General features: G+C 31.0%; 3 protein-coding genes across 4 annotated transcripts in view; all 3 read left to right on the top strand.

The window, feature by feature from the left end:
* Nucleotides 1-1,664: 1,664 nt before the first annotated feature.
* Nucleotides 1,665-2,128, top strand: LOC139091443 (selenoprotein H-like). Its single transcript, XM_070641530.1, has 2 exons — nt 1,665-1,728; nt 1,878-2,128. The coding sequence occupies exons 1-2, from the start codon at nt 1,665-1,667 to the stop codon at nt 2,126-2,128; spliced, it is 315 nt and encodes a 104-aa protein (XP_070497631.1).
* Nucleotides 2,129-2,338: 210 nt separating this feature from the next.
* Nucleotides 2,339-7,713, top strand: LOC139091362 (exosome complex exonuclease RRP44-like). The gene is given in 7 exon segments (XM_070641407.1): nt 2,339-2,491; nt 2,574-3,332; nt 3,396-3,965; nt 5,491-5,987; nt 6,265-6,947; nt 6,950-7,056; nt 7,386-7,713. Coding segments are annotated over 7 exon segments (2,931 nt in total). The 5' UTR covers nt 2,339-2,437; the 3' UTR covers nt 7,647-7,713.
* Nucleotides 7,714-9,605: 1,892 nt separating this feature from the next.
* The window catches only part of Pde8 (phosphodiesterase 8), a 76,357-nt gene continuing 66,155 nt past the window's right edge, over nt 9,606-19,807 (top strand). For both annotated transcript variants that reach the window (XM_070641470.1, XM_070641469.1), the window contains exon 1: nt 9,606-10,445. The gene's annotated coding sequence lies outside the window, so the exon portion shown is untranslated. The remainder of the gene's footprint in view (nt 10,446-19,807) is intronic.

Here is a 19,807-nt window from a genome sequence, read left to right as displayed (position 1 = left end):
TCTTTCTTATTGGTTGATTCCTCCTCACTTTAACGTCATTTCCGCCATCGTCAGAATCCTCAATTTGGCAATGTTAAAATGCCGAAACAGGATGCCGATGGAATTTCCAATTGTCATCAGCATTTTCGACTTTTTTCTTCGATTCTTTTTTCGATGTCTTTTTATTGTTTACTTGTTCATCTTCACTTTCGGATACAATTTTCGCCTTATTTTTTGACTTTTTAGACTTATCGGCAACATTTTTTGGCTGCTTTTCTATCGTCCTCATCGGAATCATAAGCTACATATCTTCATGTCTGCTATCATTGTCACTAAAATTTAATTTTTATAAATGTGAAAGTTTGTAGAAGAAGAAGAAATTTCACAATATTTAATTTCGCAAATTTATAACAATTTATATTAAATACACAGTTTTACACATACCTAGCTTCTCAATCTCAACATCCTTTGATCCTTTCTTCGGTTTTCCCATGATTTTCTCAGTAAATAACTTTAAAGACGGAATTTTAAATGAAAAAATTTCTTTGCTGGCAACTTGATAAACACACGATTTTTTAGCAATGTTTCTAGAAATACACGCGGTTTATAATCCTCACTTTGTACTGCTTGTTGTATTACGTCCTATGAATCAATTTAACTAGGGATTTTTAATATTTTTATCGGAGCTAAATTTTTATTTACTTTTTTAGCCCAACCTTATTAAATCGTTGGATTTATTTTAATCCGATCTGCTAAACATGTGATTTATTTCAAATTTCAAATGACCGTTATATTTCTGAATATTTATTTTAATTATCTCACAACATCTATATCAACTGAACAGTAGTGTATTTATAGATTAATTAACAATTTTTATCTCTAAAAATGCGCCTTTTTAAATATATTTTACAAATTTTATGGAACTGGTTCTTGTATACCTTAGAACCTTCGGGGAAGTGCCACAACTTCAAAAATTAAGTTTCTTAATAAGAAGAAGTTATGATTGTTGTGGAATTGTAAGTTAATTCAAAATTATTACGCAATTCAATAGAAACACATGTTATAAAACAGCTGTTTGTAAATGATTCCCTACCCCCTTAAAATCAGAAAAATATGTTAGAAAATTATTTTGAAAATATGACAGAACATGCTTAGATTAAAAATATTTTTCAAAAATAATTTGATTTATTGTCTGTTAACTTGCTAAGTTAATTAAAATTTGTTGATTTAAATGAAATTAAATTTCCGTTAAAAGTATTTTCAAACATGAGGGGATGGAACTAAGTAGAAATTTTAAAAAATTCAAATAAATTTCATAACGGTTTCTGACCATTTCTACGGGTATTTTGAAATAGTTAATTTAATTACTTCTAGCTTTGAAAGTTTAACCTAAAATGATTCTGCATTGACGAATGTGATGTAACATTCTTCTTAAGTGACGTTATAATAAAATTAACATTCTTAAAAATTTAACCGTCATTTGAGATTTAAAGTTTCCTTGAATTAAAAAAAATCGCAGGATTAAAAGAATCCAAATCAAAAAGTTAAAATAGCCTGCTTAAGAAATTCTTTGGTTCTAGTGATACACAGTAAGTAATTAACAAAACAAGCAGTACAAAGTGATCATTAAAAGTGACTCATATTTCTAGAAACATTGCTAAGTCTTCATACCCTGTCAAACAAGAATGCCGCCAAAACGCAAAAAGGCTCAAGTTGCTGATAAAAAAGAATCTGCAGATCCAGCACCTGGTGTAAGTCACTAAACATAATATATATTACTTCTATAACCCATTAATTATCAAATTCATCCTCTAAACAGCCGGTTTCGAAGAAACTCAAAAAATCAACAACTGAATCTGTCATAAAAATATCCATCGAACACTGTACTTCCTGATCAGTGTTTAAACGCAAAGCCAACGAGGTCTTTGCGGAATTAAAGAAGGCAATTCCTGCCGAATTTGACTCACAACTTATTTTGAATGGAGATGGAAAGCCAAAAAGAGGATCATTCGAAATTTTCGTCACAAAAAATGATGGAAAGAAAGTACAAATTTGGACTGGATTATCAAAAGGACCTCCTCGAAAGCTAAAATTTCCAGACTACGAAGAGGACTTGAAGGATCAGTTCCAAAAAATCATCGATGAATAAATTCGTGTATAGAGTAAGCTTATTAAGTTGTCCGTATGATAAAATTTGAGCAAACCTCATTGAGAACTCTTATTTTTAATGTTTTTGACAATTTTATAAGCCAATCTATGCTGTATTATTCATCGATACCCACTTGTTGCATTTTGTTACTTATGTCTTAAATAAAGTTAACTGCCAGAATAAATTTGAATTTTTGTTCCATTTTGTTAGCTGCAACTTCACTTCAGTCATTTGTTTACAAATATAACAATTTCTAATATTAATTTTATAATCAATTTCTGCTGTTAATACGGCTTAATTAATTATAGTATGTTGACTAATAAAGTGTTCTTGCGTAAGAACAAACGAGGAAATGTCCTCAAGGTATGTATTAATATATTTCAGCTCAAAATTGTGCAAACATTTTAAAGCACATTTTTCCTCATAATTTTCCAAAATAATTTAGATAATTAGGGAACATTACCTGCGGACTGACTTATGGTGTGGCAGTAGATGCTGTGTGATATGTCCACATGAAAAACATGACCTTATATTATCGGAAAATCCAACATCTAAAAGTTCAATAATTAAGGAACCGCATTACTTGCTTTTGGACACAAATGTTATTCTTGATCAAATTGATATCTTTGAAGAAGACGTACTGAGTAATGTGATTGTCGTTCAGACAGTTATCGATGAAGTAAAGCATCGTAGCACAGCAGTTTATAAAAGACTTCGAGATATTTTGATGAATCCAGCAAGAAACTTTTATACATTTGTCAATGAGCATCATCGCGATACGTACATTGAACGTGAGCCAAAAGAGTCGTCCAACGACCGAAATGATCGTGCGATAAGGAAAGCTGCCATTTGGTATCAAAATCATTTGAACAAAAGTTTCAAGGAAACAAACAAGTCAATTGTTAAGATTATTTTCTTGACTGACGATGCTGACAATAGGAGAAAAGCACAAGATGAAGGAATTGAAGCATATTCAGTAGAAACTTATGTAAAATCTTTTACCGAATTTCCTCATTTACAAGATAAGTTGTGCTTAAAAGAATATGCAACTGATAATGACAAACATCCTGTTTTTCCACCACATTTAACTGTGGTTCAAATGCACGACGGGATCAAGAGCGGTAAATATTATCAAGGTTCATTTATGGCATCTAGAGAAAACTTTTTGGAAGGAAATGTCAACGTCGAATGCTTCGAAAAGTTTGTAAGTATTGCAGAGTCAAAGTATAGACATTTTGGAACTAAAGTAATAATTTCTTTAAATCAGGTTCTCATCCAAGGACGAGAGGCGCTCAATCGTGCAATTGATGGCGATACGGTTTGTGTAGAAGTTTTGCCTGAAAGTGAATGGTCCAGTCCAAGTGAAATCGTTTTGGAGGATAATGAGGCAGATCCAGTTGATGAAAATGTCGAGGAAAATGAAGACGAAAAGATTTTGAAAGAATCAGCAAGTAACAAGGCAGAAAAGCAGCCAACTGGCAGAATTATTGGAATTATTAAGCGAAAATGGCGACAATATTGTGGAATTTTAAAGCCAAATGAGGTCCAAGGATCAGCACGTCACATTTTCATACCAGCGGAGCGTAAAATACCTCGAGTACGAATTGAGACTCGACAAGCTGAAAAGTTGTATAATATGAGAATCATTGTAGCAATTGATCAATGGCCAAGACATTCTCGTTATCCGCAAGGTCATTTTGTTAGAATTTTGGGTCCATTGGGTGACAAGGAGACTGAAAATGAAGTGCTACTCATCGAGCATGACGTTCCACACAGTAAATTTTCACAAGAAGTTCTCAGTTGCTTGCCATCTCTACCATGGATCATTACTGAACAGGTGAGTAATTTATTCAAGATCCATCCAGTCAGAATAAGCATCAATTTCATCATCATCACGATTAGATGAAGCACTGACATTTGTTGACAAGTTTAATATCACATTTTCATTCTGTTGCCGTTCTCTCAGCTGTAATCCACTTTTACATGCAATCGCAAGCTTCTTAATTGGTTTCGATTGATTTTTCCGTATATTCTTCAAATTAATTAATTTATTTAAAATTACAGTTTCTGTAAGCAGACAGAGAAAATGATAAAAATGTCTCAAAAAGAAGCAAAGACTTAAAATTTTGTTGACACAATTTACTTTTATCTTGCAATCTATTTAATGTGGCTTCCTTCTCATCGAGTTGCTTTTGAAAAGCTTCAATTTTCAATTGCATCGATTCCGAATAACTTGACAAATATTTTATTTGTGCTTGTTTCCTGTTCAGTTCCGAAATGATTTCATCGTATTCTTTACATAAATTTCTAGTCCATAAATAAGAGTGTTTCCGATTAAATATCACTGAAAAGCATTAGATCCTACTCACATGTTTTTGTCGCTTCTATAAAGCTCTGCAACAAGTTTATACAGTCTGTCATTAAAGTCTTTTAAAGCTTCCAAAAATTCTTGTAAATTTGTCGATGTTACAGCTTTAATGCTGATAAAATTGTCCGAATATGCAGGAAATTCAATCTCATTGTTGACTTTTCTGGAATCAAAAGGTTCTTGATTAAAGCTGATATCCTTAAAAAGTCATATTCACAAGCTATTACTCAACATTTCCTTTACTACGAGTAATTTTGATTAAATTTTCAAACATTTCTTAATCTGCAATTTTGAGAAAATTTGATTTAAAAACTTCAAAAATAATCTTTTTATCTTTCAAATGAAATAAAAAATGATTGCTTTGTTGACTACCGACGAGAAAAAAATCATTAATTTTAAAAAATTACGTTTGTACGAAAATAATTCATTTTTTTTTTTGATGAAAATTTCCTAGAAATATGTATGAATGCAAAGATTAGATTCATTTTAAAGGTGCAGATGTAGACATGTGTTGATAATTTGTGTCATTAATCATGTCTGTTGATTCATGAAATTAAAAATTAATTTTTAAAAAATGTTCGTTAAAAATAATTTTTGAATATTTTGTTTTCAAAAAACTGTGTCTCTGCTAGTCAACATTTGATGATCAAGAATGTGTTTCGTATATTTATTTTGAACGGACATTTTAATTTTGAAATTGTGTCTAGGAAATTTGAATTTTCAAAATTCGTTATTATTTGAATTCTAAAAATCCGTTAAACTTTCGATTGGTTTCCTATGTTTCTTGAAGTTTTAAATCCAATAAATCCTAGAACAAAACAAAAACAATCAATCAAAACAAACAAATTAAATGTTTTTCCTTCCTCTTAAAATCTCACTGCTTCCTATTTTTCATTATATTAAGAGAATCTTCACATAAAAATCAACATCCCTTGAGGATTTCCTCTGAATTTATTCTTTAACAAACTATTTATTTCTATTTTATCATCAACAGGATTACAAAGAGCGTGTCGATTTGAGAAACATTACAATCTGCAGCGTCGATCCACCTGGTTGTACAGATATTGATGATGCATTGCATAGTCGTTTACTGCCAAATGGAAATTATGAAGTTGGAGTTCATATTGCAGATGTTAGTCATTTTATCAGACCTGGCACAGCGATTGATAAAGAGGGTGCATTACGCGCAACGACTGTTTATTTGGTTGATAAACGTATTGACATGGTACCCGAATTGTTGAGCTCAAATCTTTGTTCATTGCGTGGAAATGTTGAACGTTTTGCATTTTCATGTATATGGGAAATGGATAAGGATGCAAATATCGTCAATACAAAATTCCATAAAAGTGTCATCGAATCAAAAGCTGCATTGACATATGAGGAAGCGCAAATCATCATTGACGATAAAAACAAAAATGATGACATAGCAAAATCTCTTCGACAATTGAATCAATTGGCTAAAATATTGAAGCGTCGAAGAATTGAGAAAGGGTAATTTTACATGGAATTATTCGAATGTCAGATTTAGAGGACATTTTTCTGTTGACAAAATTACTGTAAGGCTCGCATTTTGCGTGACTATCTTTTATCAAAGACACAAACCCTCGATATTTTTTAAATATGTGACCGTTATTTTTCAAATATTTGTTGACCGTTATTTTCAAGGAGTCACTAACTTAAATATATTCACAGAAAATGCGTCCAATCTGACACAACTGTCCACATGCTAATTTTATAACCATATTCTATTTTTTCACGTATTATACAGAGCACTTGTATTGGCATCGCCTGAAATACGATTCCATATTGATAGCGAAACAAATGATCCAATTGAAGTTCAAGCGAAGCAATTGAGAGAGACAAATTCAATGGTTGAGGAATTTATGTTGCTGGCAAATGTTTCGGTTGCCGAGAAAATTGAAAAGGAATTTCCGGAACATGCGATGCTACGACGTCATCCCACGCCACCCCAAACGAATTTCGATCCACTTATTAAAGCAGTCAAGCATCAAGGCTTTGACATAGATACATCGTCTGGTAAAGCACTTGCAACATCACTTGATAATATCGAAAAAGATGATAATCCATATTTCAATACGATGTTGAGAATATTAGCCACAAGATGTATGTTGCAAGCAGTTTATTTTATAAGTGGAACATTGACCCGCCCAGAATTCTTTCATTATGGTCTTGCTGCTCCCATTTATACTCACTTTACATCACCCATTCGACGTTATGCTGACATAATTGTGCATCGTTTGCTTGCTTCATGCATTGGTGCCGATTCCACTTATCAAGATTTACTGGATAAGACAAAGAACTCCTTGCTATGCAATAATTTAAATTATCGAAATCGAATGGCTCAATATGCTGGTAGAGCATCTGTTGCCCTAAACACACATCTATTCTTTAGAAATCGTACAGAAGAGGTTGAAGGATATGTGCTATTTGTGAGAAAAATGCTCTGCAAATCCTAATTCCAAAGTACGGATTGGAAGGAACGATTTATCTTACTGGCAAGAATACAAATAGTGCTGTAAAGTTTATATACAATGAAGAGGTAAGTTAATAAATATACCCCAAATAACTTTTTCTTTTCTTCTATTCAGCACGTAATGTGATTGTGCTGATAATGTTCATTTTGGTGCTGATTGAATGACTTGGAATTTATGAAACGATTTCAATTACTTTTAATTTAACGGTTTTTTGAAAATCAAATTTGATAATTGTGTCTTGGATGAAAATGTATCTTTGATATTTAAATTTCAAAAAGTCGTTAAATTTTTATAAAATTTTTTTCAAGCCAAAAAGCTTCCAAATCACATCAACATCCACAAAAACCTGACTCAATTTGTATTCTAATCCATTTCCATTTTTATTATTCCACAGAATCAATCACAACAATGTGGTAGCGTCATATTTCATTCATTTGATCCAGTCATTGTTCGGTTGAGTCTCGATTCCACAAACATCCAACATGAAAAGCTTGTTTTTGAACTTTTAAAACCATACATTGAAGGTTTTAGTATTCAATTAAGCGATAAAATGGATATTGACAATGCATCTCAAGAGCAGTCATCGGATGCAACAAAAAGAAAATCAAAAGAATCACAAGCTGGTAAAAAGGTATCAAAAAAGAAGAAGAAGTGATTGTAAAAGAATTCACCAAACTAAAATGAGAATAAAAGAAGAAATATAATTTTTGTGTCAAAAACTCGCACTCGTGTCGTTAATTTGTCATCGAAACTTGAAAAACTACAAGTGATATGATTTTTTTCCCACTCATGTTTCGTGTCATTTTTTGTTGACTTTTTTAATTCAGAAGTAATTTTTGATTGACATTATCACTATCAGTATGAAATGTGTGAAAATATCGCTAGTATGTGAATTCCTTTAATAGATAATCTTCGAAATGTCTCTTTTTGTTGTCACTTACGCGATTATTTTACAAAAATAATCAATTTTTCAATCTTTATTCGCAGCAGCTTGTGCTGTAAGTTATTGCTGCACTTAAACTAAAATAAGTTTTGTTGTAAAAATGTATACAGACAGTTATAAGCATACAGATAGAATATTATGACAGTTTTAAATACAAGTTGTCACTAAAATGTCCTAGATTGTAGTTTCTTGTTGAAAATGAAAATTGTCTCCTGCAAATATCAACAAATTGTATATTTTACTTCATCATCGTATAAAAAATGAATCTTTTTATCCTGTTAGCCTTTACAAGGATCAGTTTGTCGCACTTTGGGTGCTTTCAAATAAAATTTTAACGGTTTTCTCAGATTTGAATTTTTAACGGTCCTTTCAAATTTGAAATTTTTATAGAAAATTTGCTATAATATTGAAATCAAAACAAAAACACACTTTTCTCACAAAACAACATAAAACTGGTCATTAAAGCAAGCAGGACGTATCAGGTAAGTTATTTAAATAATATTCAGAATTATTATTGATTCAATGTTTTAAACAATTCATTATTTACAGGAAATAAACTAGAATTAATAAATCGTCAAGCTTTAATAAAATACCTAATTATTGAGTTGTAGATTTAAAAATAATGCAATTCAGATTTAAGGTCAATGTGATTAGTTTAGTGCTTTTTGAGATCCTTAATCCTTAATCAGTGATCATTAACTATCAAAAATTATCTTAATCCAGTTTATTTTATTTTTATCTGCAAAAGATAGCAATAAATGGATATTTTATCAGAGAATAATACGTCATAATATCAATCATAAGAATTCCTCCAAGCTCTAAATCACTAACAATAACAATTCACAGAAAACCCTACAAAAATATTATTATTTTAATCCAATACTCGTGTAAACTTGAACCGGAAAAACTGCGACTCTCCTGCTGCGAATTTGATAACAGCGCGAATCTAAGAACAATATTTGCATAGCTCGTGAAGATATATGGTAACCAGGAGATAAGACAAAAATAACCACGAGAACCGTGTTTAAATGACCATGACTGTGAAAATTACATTAAACCACTCCAATTACGAAAAATGCATGAAAATAAGACGATCTGTTAATTTGCTAAGGAAAATGCGCAATGTAAAGCACCATTGAGATCACTTTTCACTCGCTAATTTAACGTCACTTACTTACTTCACATCTAACACTCAAGCTGGAAAATATAATGCAATATGAATGCTGTAAATAGATGGTACACAATGATATTAGTATATAGGAAAGTAAGGTTGTTGATTCATTGTATTTTTATACTTCATAATTAATCTGTTGCATATCTATATAGAACGTATATTTAGTCTCTGAGAAGCTAGTCATTGTGTTGAGATTGTGACTCCATCTGCATGTGAAATTTTATGCTGGATGTTTTCTTTTTAGAACACAACTGAGATTTTTAATTGGTAATTTGGGGATTATTGGTCATTATGGAGTGAAAATTGGGACATCGATTGAAGGATGTTGACAGAAATAACTAGAATGTCAACAAGAACAAACCAGTCAACATCCAGTAACGAAGATACAGCCGATTATGGTGAGATAACAAAACAGCCACAAAAAATTCAAAATCCTTTCAACCACATTTTTTTCTTACTTGCAAAACTTTACTATTTGAGTAAGCAGTAAGACGAACGAGAGTCAGTTGAATATATTCTCTTGTCGTGAACACACGCGAAAAGCACATTGTGACTGAGTCACTCGTTCTCCCCCATCGTAAATGATGCAAATGTGAGATAACAAAAAAAAAATAAAATAAAATTTAAAAAGCATTACAAGAAAAGGAAAGAAAAAAAAATATCAAAAACATCTCAAAATCAGTTATCGAATAAAATCAAATAAAGTGTGTGTGCTATAAAACGGAGCTTGATTTAAGAGGTGTGCTCACGTGCCACATTGAGTAGTATCACTTCCTATCATAAAAAAGAAGTATATATAGTGTATAATTTCTAAAAATATAAATAAATTAAATGTAAATAAATCATATTAAAGGCTACAGTAGTTAAATAACAGTTTATGAGCTATAATATTGTATTGGGGATAAAAAAGCAAATTGATAGAGGAAGGAGTGGAATGAATGTGGAAATTTGAGACATTTGTCTTTAAGAAAATGGATTTTTCTCTCATCTCGTGTACAATTTCTACATAAAGTATAGAGGAAAATATAAAAAAAAATGATAAAGATAAATTTATCTTGAAAAAAAAATCAGAAAATGTTTAAGTTGTGAAAAAGAAAATTAAGTAAAGGAAAAGAAATCAAATGTGTAAAGAAGTGTGCGTGCAGTTCACCAGATCTATTTTCATTTGATATAGCGAGAAAAAATGATGATCCGCTAAATAAAAAAAAGTCTTACAGTGATTTAATAATGTTATTATTGTTGTGATTCTTTGATTATCAATCATATAAGTAAATATTTGTTAATAAAACAAAAAAAAGTGAAACCGACATTCAAGAAGGAAACTGCGCAAAGATAAAGTAATTATTTCATTATCTGTTTTTCTCTTGGGAATCATAAAAAATTATACTTATTAACATGAAGTCATGAATTTTTATGTACGGAAAAATTAAGTCAATTTATTTATATAATTACATGCGAAAAAAGTAACAAGAACAAAGTCCGGTGAATAATTGAAGAAAAATTGAATTTTCATGCGTTCGGATCGATTTTTTTACGAAATTGATGGGATTTATTCAGATTTTTTGATGGGTTTGTCGCTAAAAATTCAACATAATGTTCAAGGATTCTTCTTTGTACTTAGAATTTTTGACATGCAAACAGATTAAATTAAGCATAGAATCTTAAAATTGGTCAAATTCAAAACAGTTTTATCAATTGAAAGTGAGAAAATTATGTTTAGTTTAGGAAATAATTTGGATTTAAAAGTAGAAATTGCTTCAATATTGTCAATTATGTCAAATATTATAGCTGAATTGTGAAATATTATAGCTGAATTATTCAAATATTATGGATGAAAATTCAAATTTTTTAGCGAATGTTTGATTGAATTTAGCAAATTATTCAAAATTTAGGGTAATCAATGTATTTTTGGAGGTATTTTACCCTTTGAAAACTTTGAATGTCAATATTTTCCTAATTACAGCATGAATAAATGAGTTTTATGTACCAAAATGTCAAATGATACTGCAGAAATCATATTTCAAGCAGAACTCTTTGGTATTTTTATTCATTTAAGCATAATTATTGATTTTACCTGCATTTTTTTCGTTTTTGTTTTTGGAGGTATCAAATTTGTTTTTGGAGGTAAAAATATTTATTTTTGGAGGTAGTTCAAAAAATGACCGTTACAAAATTTTAGGCAGACAATAGTACCAAAATACAATATAGTAATATCTGTAGTTAATGTATGTAATATGAGTGGCATTTATTTTAACATCTGTTTAGTTCCAGTTCTTTTTTTGCCTTAAGATTCTTTCGCGAAAAAATACTTTAGAAAAAAAAATTGTTAATCAATAATTGGTGAGGGGTAAAATCCCCGAAAAATATTATTCCCACAGCCCAGCGGGATAAAAACCCCGAAAACCGCAAATTTTTATATGTTCCCTGCGGGATAATATTCCCACTTAGAAATGTACGTGGGATTATTACCCTGCCGGGAAAATATTAATCCCACATATATTTTCAAGTGGGATTTTTATCTTCCAGGAAGATAATATTTCCACTTACAATTCCAAGTGGGAATATTATCCTCGTGGACCACGATTAAAATCCTGGTTTAACTTAAATCCGGGAATTAAAAGAGTCCTTGTGGATAAAAATTCCACTTGTATTTTCAAGTGGGGTTTTTATCCTCAAAGATTTTCTTGAAGATAAAAATTTCGCTAAAGTCGGTGGCTAAATGTTCGCTTATTTTAGCGAATATTGTAGTATTGTAGAAGGTTTAATTCCAGATTAAGTTCTTGGAAGTGACTTGGACTCAACTGGATCTTGTGTTTATGGTCGAGGAAGAGACTAAGACTCTACGCGGAAGAATTATGTCAACAATACTATTTGATGGATAGGTAAGATAAGAAGGGAGTCAGAAAGGATTGAGGGGAACACTTGGCTGGAAAAGCGCAAGCTTCTGATGACTGTGGTAATATTAGGGGCCACTGTAATACTATTAAAGAGCTTGGTACACATTCAGTAAGAAAACAGGCGCCAATAAAATCAAAAGAGGGAAAAGTCTTGTTCACTTTTGATGAGCAGACTGCTAGGTGGAGAGACCACTTTGAGGAAGGAACAAAGAGATGGAACAGTTGTTGAAACAATCGACAGTCCCCAAGCTTTTCCAATTAAGACGAAATCAGCAAGCATGAAAGAAATAGTTGAGGCAGTCAAGAAACTGAAAATGGTAGCAGATTGCGATGCTATTCCTTATGAAATCCTTAAAGTGGATGCAAATGCCACGGGAAAGATGCTCAAGCCATTTTTTGATTAGATTTGGTCCCTAGAGTAGTGCATAGAGGATTGGAAAGAGGGTCTCATCGTAAAGCTTTCTAAGAAAGTGGCCCCTAATATTACCACAGTCAGCAGAAGCTTGCGCTTTTCCAGCCAAGTGTTCCCCTCAATCCTTTCTGACTCCTTCTTATCTTACCTATCCATCAAATAGTATTGTTGACATAATTCTTCCGCGTAGAGTCTTAGTCTCTTCCTCGACCATAAACACAAGATCCAGTTGAGTCCAAGTCACTTCCAAGAACTTAATCTGGAATTAAACCTTCTACAATACTACAATATTCGCTAAAATAAGCGAACATTTAGCCACCGACTTTAGCGAAATTTTTATCTTCATGAAAATCTTTGAGGATAAAAACCCCACTTGAAAATACAAGTGGAATTTTTATCCACAAGGACTCTTTTAATTCCCGGATTTAAGTTAAACCAGGATTTTAATCGTGGTCCGTGAGGATAATATTCCCACTTGGAAATGTAAGTGGAAATATTATCTTCCTGGAAGATAAAAATCCTACTTGAAAATATATGTGGGATTAATATTTTCCCGGCAGGATAATAATCCCACGTACATTTCTAAGTGGGAATATTATCCCGCAGGGAACATATAAAAATTTGCGGTTTTCGGGGTTTTTATCCCGCTGGGCTGTGGGAATAATATTTTTCGGGGATTTTACCCCTCACCTCAATAATTTAGTCGGTATAAATTGCAGTGTTTTACCTTTCTAATGTGCGTTTTTTTCATTGATTCTCACTTTCGATTAAGTATGTCCTCTAATTTAATTCGATAAAATTAATTAAAAAATTATTAATCCTGTTTTTTGTGAAATTTTTGATTCTTTTTTCACTGACATCTCGTCCTTTTGTTTGATTCCTCATAAAATCTCATTTATTTTTACGAACACGTCACTTCAATAGCCAGCAATACACCTTAATTAATTAATTTATTTAAAACTTCAATAATATTTACACAAAATATACGATAAACAAAACCGTTTTTTTCGAAAAAATTCAAAAAATTTCCGTTAAAAATACCTCCAAAAACAAATTTTTTTACCTCCAAAAATACATTCAACACGTCGTTTTTTTGAATGGTGTTTTCTCGAATATTAAGCAGTAAATACTGCTAAAATCTTCATGAAAACACAGAAAAAGATAGGAAATATCATTTTTGGTTACTAATAATGAAGAAAAATGAGTTTTTAAGGAAGAAAATAATCGATAAAAATTGGTCAAAATTTTCTTCATTCTAAGAAAAAATGGCTGTTGAAACAAAAAATTAAAAAACTTAATTAAAGAACTGCCTAATAGGAAATATTGTTTTTCAAAACATATTTTGCCATCAATAAGATGATTTTTATGTGTTTTCCAAAACATATAACGAGCTAGAATTAAAAATATTTGCAAAATAAAAATTGAAGGCAAAATACCTCCAAAAACAAAATACCTCCAAAAATACATCGATTACCCTATGTCAAAATATTTGTTCAATTTCGAAAGTTCAAATTTTCTAGCAAAAAATCCGTTAAACTTTAAAAGTGGTTCAAATTTTATAGCAAAAATTCCATTTAATTTGAAAAATTGTTCAAATTTTATAGCAATAAATCAGTTTAAGTTGTCATATTATTCAAATTTTATATCAAAAGTTCAATTGAATTTTGCAATTTTTTGACAAAAATTTTAGCAAAATTTGAACTTTGCATCATTAAACACTCATCAACTGCAATAAATTCCAATTTTATACCAAAATAATCATCAAATATCAAGCAATTCCATAAATGTCTCCACACAACCACGACTTTAAAATCTGAACTTGAATTCCTTACTACCCAAGCACGAAAAAAAATCCATTACAAAAAAAACTGCCAACTCAATAACAATAGAATCAATTTGACACTAAACCCTAACCTGTGACAACATTCCGTCGATTTAGCGCAAAAACTTTATTTAGATTGAAATGCAAAACTTGAGTGTCTATTTTAAATACATGTTCATTCATGAATTTTGTCTTGAAATTATAATTAGCTTAAAAAGTTTCTTTTTCTTTTCTTCGAATAAGAAAATTGGGACTGAATGAACATCATGTCAAGATTGAAACTTGAGGTATTTCGAGTAAAATCACATATTAATAAATAATATGCAAAATAACGACAAGTTTTGCCATCCAAAATGACAGCAAGAAAAATTTTGCCAAATTAGAGGTTGTTGCTGCCAATTTGAAAATAAACTTTTTGTAAAGATTGCTAACAACGCTTTGCTGAGTAACTACAAGTATGCTTTGAGATGATAGCAACAGCTATATAGCTACCGTTGCTATGAGAAGGAATAAAAATTCAGATGAAATTTAAAGATTGTCGAACTAAATATTTAAGTTGCTGGGATGAAGCAAGGACTTTTTCGTGGGTGGGTTTGTGTTAGGCTGGAATTCAGGGAACAGAAAATCTAAACTTCTGTGAATTTAATGCAAATGGGACATTTATCGCAAGGACAGCATCCAGCATTGCTCTGCAAGGTCCTTGATTCATGATAACTTGAAAGTTGTCAGTTTGAATCCTTAATGCAATAAATGAACACAGAAAGAACATTACGGTACCTAAAAGCAGTCGCTTTGCCTGTTAGGATTGACGGAACTAGGGTTTTCAATCCCGGAATTGTATACATATCAATCCAGGGATAGAATCCCGAGATTACATACATTTTGATCCTGGGATTGAAAATACTAGACGGAACAAACCACATCAGTCACTTAATGCAAAGGGAAGATGGAAATGTAAATTGAATTCATGATCCTTGATAGATGTGGTTCAAATAATAAGCATTGCAAATTCCACACAGTCAGTTTGGTCGATCAAACATTAATATATCAATAACTTAGAAGTTTGAGCACTTGACTGGCAATAGATAGGTACAAGGTTCAATTCCCTCCAAGGACGAATCATTAGGTGAATTCCTTGAATACACCCCTATCCACGACCAAACAGAACATACAGCAAAAGAATAAACGAAGTAAATTAAAAGCATACTCGTATGGAAATATATGCTGAATTTAAGCATCGGTTTTAATTTAATTTCTTTAAAAAAAAGGCAGCGAAAGAAGTTAAACTGTGTATGGACTATTCATGCACACTTGTTGCATTCATTGAAATGAAAAACTTTACTCTCTTTTCCATTTTATTCACCACCTCCCTCCTCCTCATCCACCTAATGCTCTCTTTTTCTCTTCTGTACATTATTCGCTTAACAAACTGTTGAATGTGGAAAAAAATAGAATAATAAAAAATGTTTCTACCCCGCTATAAGAACTGAAGAAATAAGTATGTGATATGGATGACGATGATATGCTGCTCATGTACACATATTCAGACAATTAAATTCTCGTATATGTAAATTTTGAGGTTCTACATGCAACCTTGCACACAGCATTCATCTAGATTCAATTCAATTGCTGTAAGATACCACGCTTATTTCATAAACTTTTCCATAAAATTGTTTGTATTTATAGCTACAACTATCTAATGATGTAGTCAAATATTGACCAAATCGCTTAGTATCGGTAATTTTTGCGCGATGATAATACATGCAGAAACAAGATGTATACTGTAAAAAAAAAAATGAGTAGCAAATGTCCCATAATTATATTCTGCATTCCATCTCACTCTCTCGGTACACAAGACAATCAACATCAAATGATAATCGCGAATATAATCATTGAACATTCATTTCATTGAGGCATTTACACTTATTTTTTTAATTGTAATTTTTTGTTATTGCTTCGAGCACATTTTTTTAAGCGTACTTTCCAATCAGCAATATGGTGTTAATTGTATTCTATCTGTGTGTCTGACTGGTCTGAATGGAAACACACTTTGTTATTGAGTGATGATTATGGAGATTTTTATAGTAAATATAGGAAAATTTTTGGGATTCTGTTTGATTTTTGACTTGAAAATTCTTGCTTTTATCGGTATTTTTATGATTTTAATCTTTAAAGGTAGCAATTCAGGGATCTTTTATAATCTTTAAAATTATAGCAACTAAAAACATTGAATTTTATAGCAACTTGTTATAAAAGCTTCAACAAATTTTGGCAAAGCTTAGATTGTTTCAAAAAAATCTTAATAATTGTAGAAAAAATTTGCCACAGAACCTAGAAAATTATAGCAAATATCGTTATTTAGCATAAACAGTTAAAGAATTATAGCAAAGCTCCATTTAAATACCAAAAATTACAATTTTAATCAGTTGGAATTAATGTTGATCAATGTCATTCCTTAAATTGCTTCTAAAGCTTGCTCTTTTTCGGTCAAAAACAATCAGAATGTAAATAAAATCCCAAATTTCCTATAAAAATTTCAATCAAATAAAAAATTCCAATCGCGACATTTTCTACTCGCAGTTTTATTATTTCTCATATTTACATGCTTCTGACGAGACTACACAGTGCAATAAAACCTTGATTATTACGCTGAGTGTTGTTGTTTTGTTTCGTTAAGATTTGTAATTGTAATTTATGCATCAATTCAAGGCATACATGCCGATCATTAACATTTTAGGTTGGTAACTGTAACAGCATTAATAAAAATAATAAAAAAAGCAACTATCATTGTCGATTATTAAATAATAAGAAGTAGAAAATTGCCACTTTCGAAGTTAGCTCTATGCTTCTTCACTCATTGACTTTCAAATATACAGTTTCTATTTATATAATCAAGAAAACGTCATCATGATGAAAAGTAAATAAACTTGCAAAATTAATAATAATTTCTATCTAGGAATATAAATGCTAGTTGTATTGTTCTAGTTAAGATGATCAAATGAGAAGTGAAAGCGCATTGTTGACGTGAATTGAATTGATTTATGGAACTAATGAGTTGAATTTGAATTTAACAATTTAACGAGTTTCTGAATTTTAAAGATTAAACTTCTAGGTTCAAAAATTTAACGGACTTTTTTTTATTTAAAAATCAATCAAAAATTGAACGTAATTGAACATTTAAGTTTGAAAAATTAACAGATTTCTATAATTTGAAAATTTAGCGATATTTGAAATTGAACTTTAAAGTTCAAAAATTTAACGGACTTTTTAAATTTGAAGTATCAACAAATATGACGAAACCAAAACCTAACCTCAATCTTGTCCAGCAACCAGTTTTAAAAATAACAACACAAAACAAAAAACAAGACTTTTTTTAACTTTTAAATTTCATTCAAACTTCGATTGACTGACTTTGACATTTAAAATTTCATGAGAAATCATCAGTTTGCTGCTGTTATGCTTCTTAGCAACGCAATGACTACTTTAACCTTCTTGCCACATCTATTTTTATACTGCAAATTAAACCAAAGAAAAATCCTTTGATAAAGATTCCAAAAAGAAAATTGAAAACCTTCCAGCCACCCCAAAACTAAACTAAAGGCAAAGCCACACAAAAACAAGCAAAAAGACCGCAAATTAATGAAAATATTAGCAAAGCGTGAATATATTTTGTGTTTTATTATTGCAAATAATGTTTTATAACCATTTTAATGTGAAATTTGATACGGCGATAACGTTCATAGTAATTACTAGAAACAAAAAAAATATGAGAAATATTAAAACGCAACGTTGTAGCATTGAAGGTTGACTTGCGTGGGATTGTTTTATTGCTCATCTCTTTTTCTTATTTCACATTTCTGCCCAGTCCAAATATACTTATTTTTTTCTTGTAATCAACATACCTGAGCGTAAAAATAAGATCTATTTTTATTATAATCTTTATTTAAATTCAGAGTTGTTGTTTTAGGTTTATTGGACGTAAATCATTCAAAAAGACTTTAAAATATAAATTTATGAGCATTTTAAAACTTCAAGGACGGATTGTCGCTAGATCGTTGGGATTATTGAGATATTTTGAGGAATTTTAAATGATTTCTAGGACTATAATTCATTTATTTAGTCTTGAAACTTACAAAAAAACTATTTTTATGGTTTTATGATGTAAAAAGACTTAAAATTGAATTCCTTTGCAACAGTGTTGTCAAGACTTTGTAGCATGTCACACCTTGGTGGTAGGACACGACCGAAACCACATAATTCTGAGCGACACAAATGAAGAAGGCTTCGTGACGTCGCTCGGGAACAACACGGGATTCATGACACTTCTCGATCACAGTTGTTTCCATGTCACACAGTTTGGACAACACTGTTTCAGTTATTGGATCTCTCAAGCAACAATGTATCATTTTCCACTAACTTTGATGTTTACTAACTCTTTGGAGCTGTTTGAGTATTTGCCAATCTACAAGAGATCCTTATAGCTTTAGATCTGAGCTGAACTTTATCTCATTCAACAGAATCGACTCTTCCAGCTCCACCTGCAATTGAACAATATTGATTTAAAATTCAATTGAATTCTAACCAATAATACCCATAATCCAACCCCGATCTACAGATCCACAGTGTGAAACATTATCAGAATGAAAAAAATTATTCAGAATGAGCTTTGAAAGAAATCTTCGAGTGACATAAGAGCAAATTGAAATGATAACAAATCAAAATGGTACGTGACAGAAGTAAACGAACATATAATGTGTCATGAAACGTGAAAAGTCTTGGTTTTATCAAATAAAAGTATTGAATTTTTCTTACTTCCTTTAAAATAATTCAAATATTTGCTGAACTTTTTATTATTCTTTACTTTATGTAGTTCCATCCATTATTCTTGGGAAATGTTCTGTGAAGTAAATAAGATGGAATAAGAGAATTTAAGCTGATTTCTTTAAAACAGCATTCGTAAGCACAATGAATATTTGTAAGCTTGAAATGTCACTATAATAAAATGTATACTAGCTGAGTAAACAAAGCAGCTTACTTTGATTGTTTATTGATAATTTATTAAATAATAAGAAGTAGTAATTCATCCGAGTGGGACAATGCGGTAAACCGAAATGGGTCGAAGTCAGACTGAAAGGCAACATCCAGTAGTGGATAAAAATGCGTTAGAACTAGCCATCAACTGGAGATTAAGTAGATTCGTAACGTAATTTCCATTCGGGATCGCGGGTTAATGATAAAAGGACGACGTAGTGAACAATTTGTGCTGCTCGGTCCACATTTCTGGATAAACAGTCATTTAAATGACTTATAGCCGAAAAACAATGAATGATTTACCTAAGGGAATTTGTTAGATGCGTAAGTAGGCTTGAAGGATGAATAAACTTACTCAGAATACAAAAAATGATTTTTTTTTTACATTTTAAGCACTTGAACAGCTCTAAGGCACACTGAACAAGATTCATCTTATATTTTTTCATGAATTTTAATCTCCTTTTATATGCTCAGAAGAGCTTTAACATCTAATTATTTTCTGTATGTGATGGAACGTAACTCATTACGAGAAGATAA

Source organism: Chironomus tepperi, unplaced genomic scaffold, assembly GCF_022539635.2.
Source record: "Chironomus tepperi strain 1889 unplaced genomic scaffold, CSIRO-AGI_Ctep_v1 contig_244, whole genome shotgun sequence".
NCBI classification, from domain to species: Eukaryota; Metazoa; Arthropoda; class Insecta; order Diptera; family Chironomidae; genus Chironomus; species Chironomus tepperi.
Note: the sequence above shows the minus strand (reverse complement) of the source record. Positions and strands in the feature narration are given on the sequence as shown.

Coding starts and splice junctions, on each gene's coding strand:
- LOC139091443 (XM_070641530.1), top strand. CDS start 1,665: ATGCCGCCAAAACGCAAAAAGGCTCAAGTTGCTGATAAAAAAGAATCT. Junction 1,729..1,877: donor ATCTGCAGATCCAGCACCTG/GTGTAAGTCACT, acceptor CTTCCTGATCAG/TGTTTAAACGCAAAGCCAAC.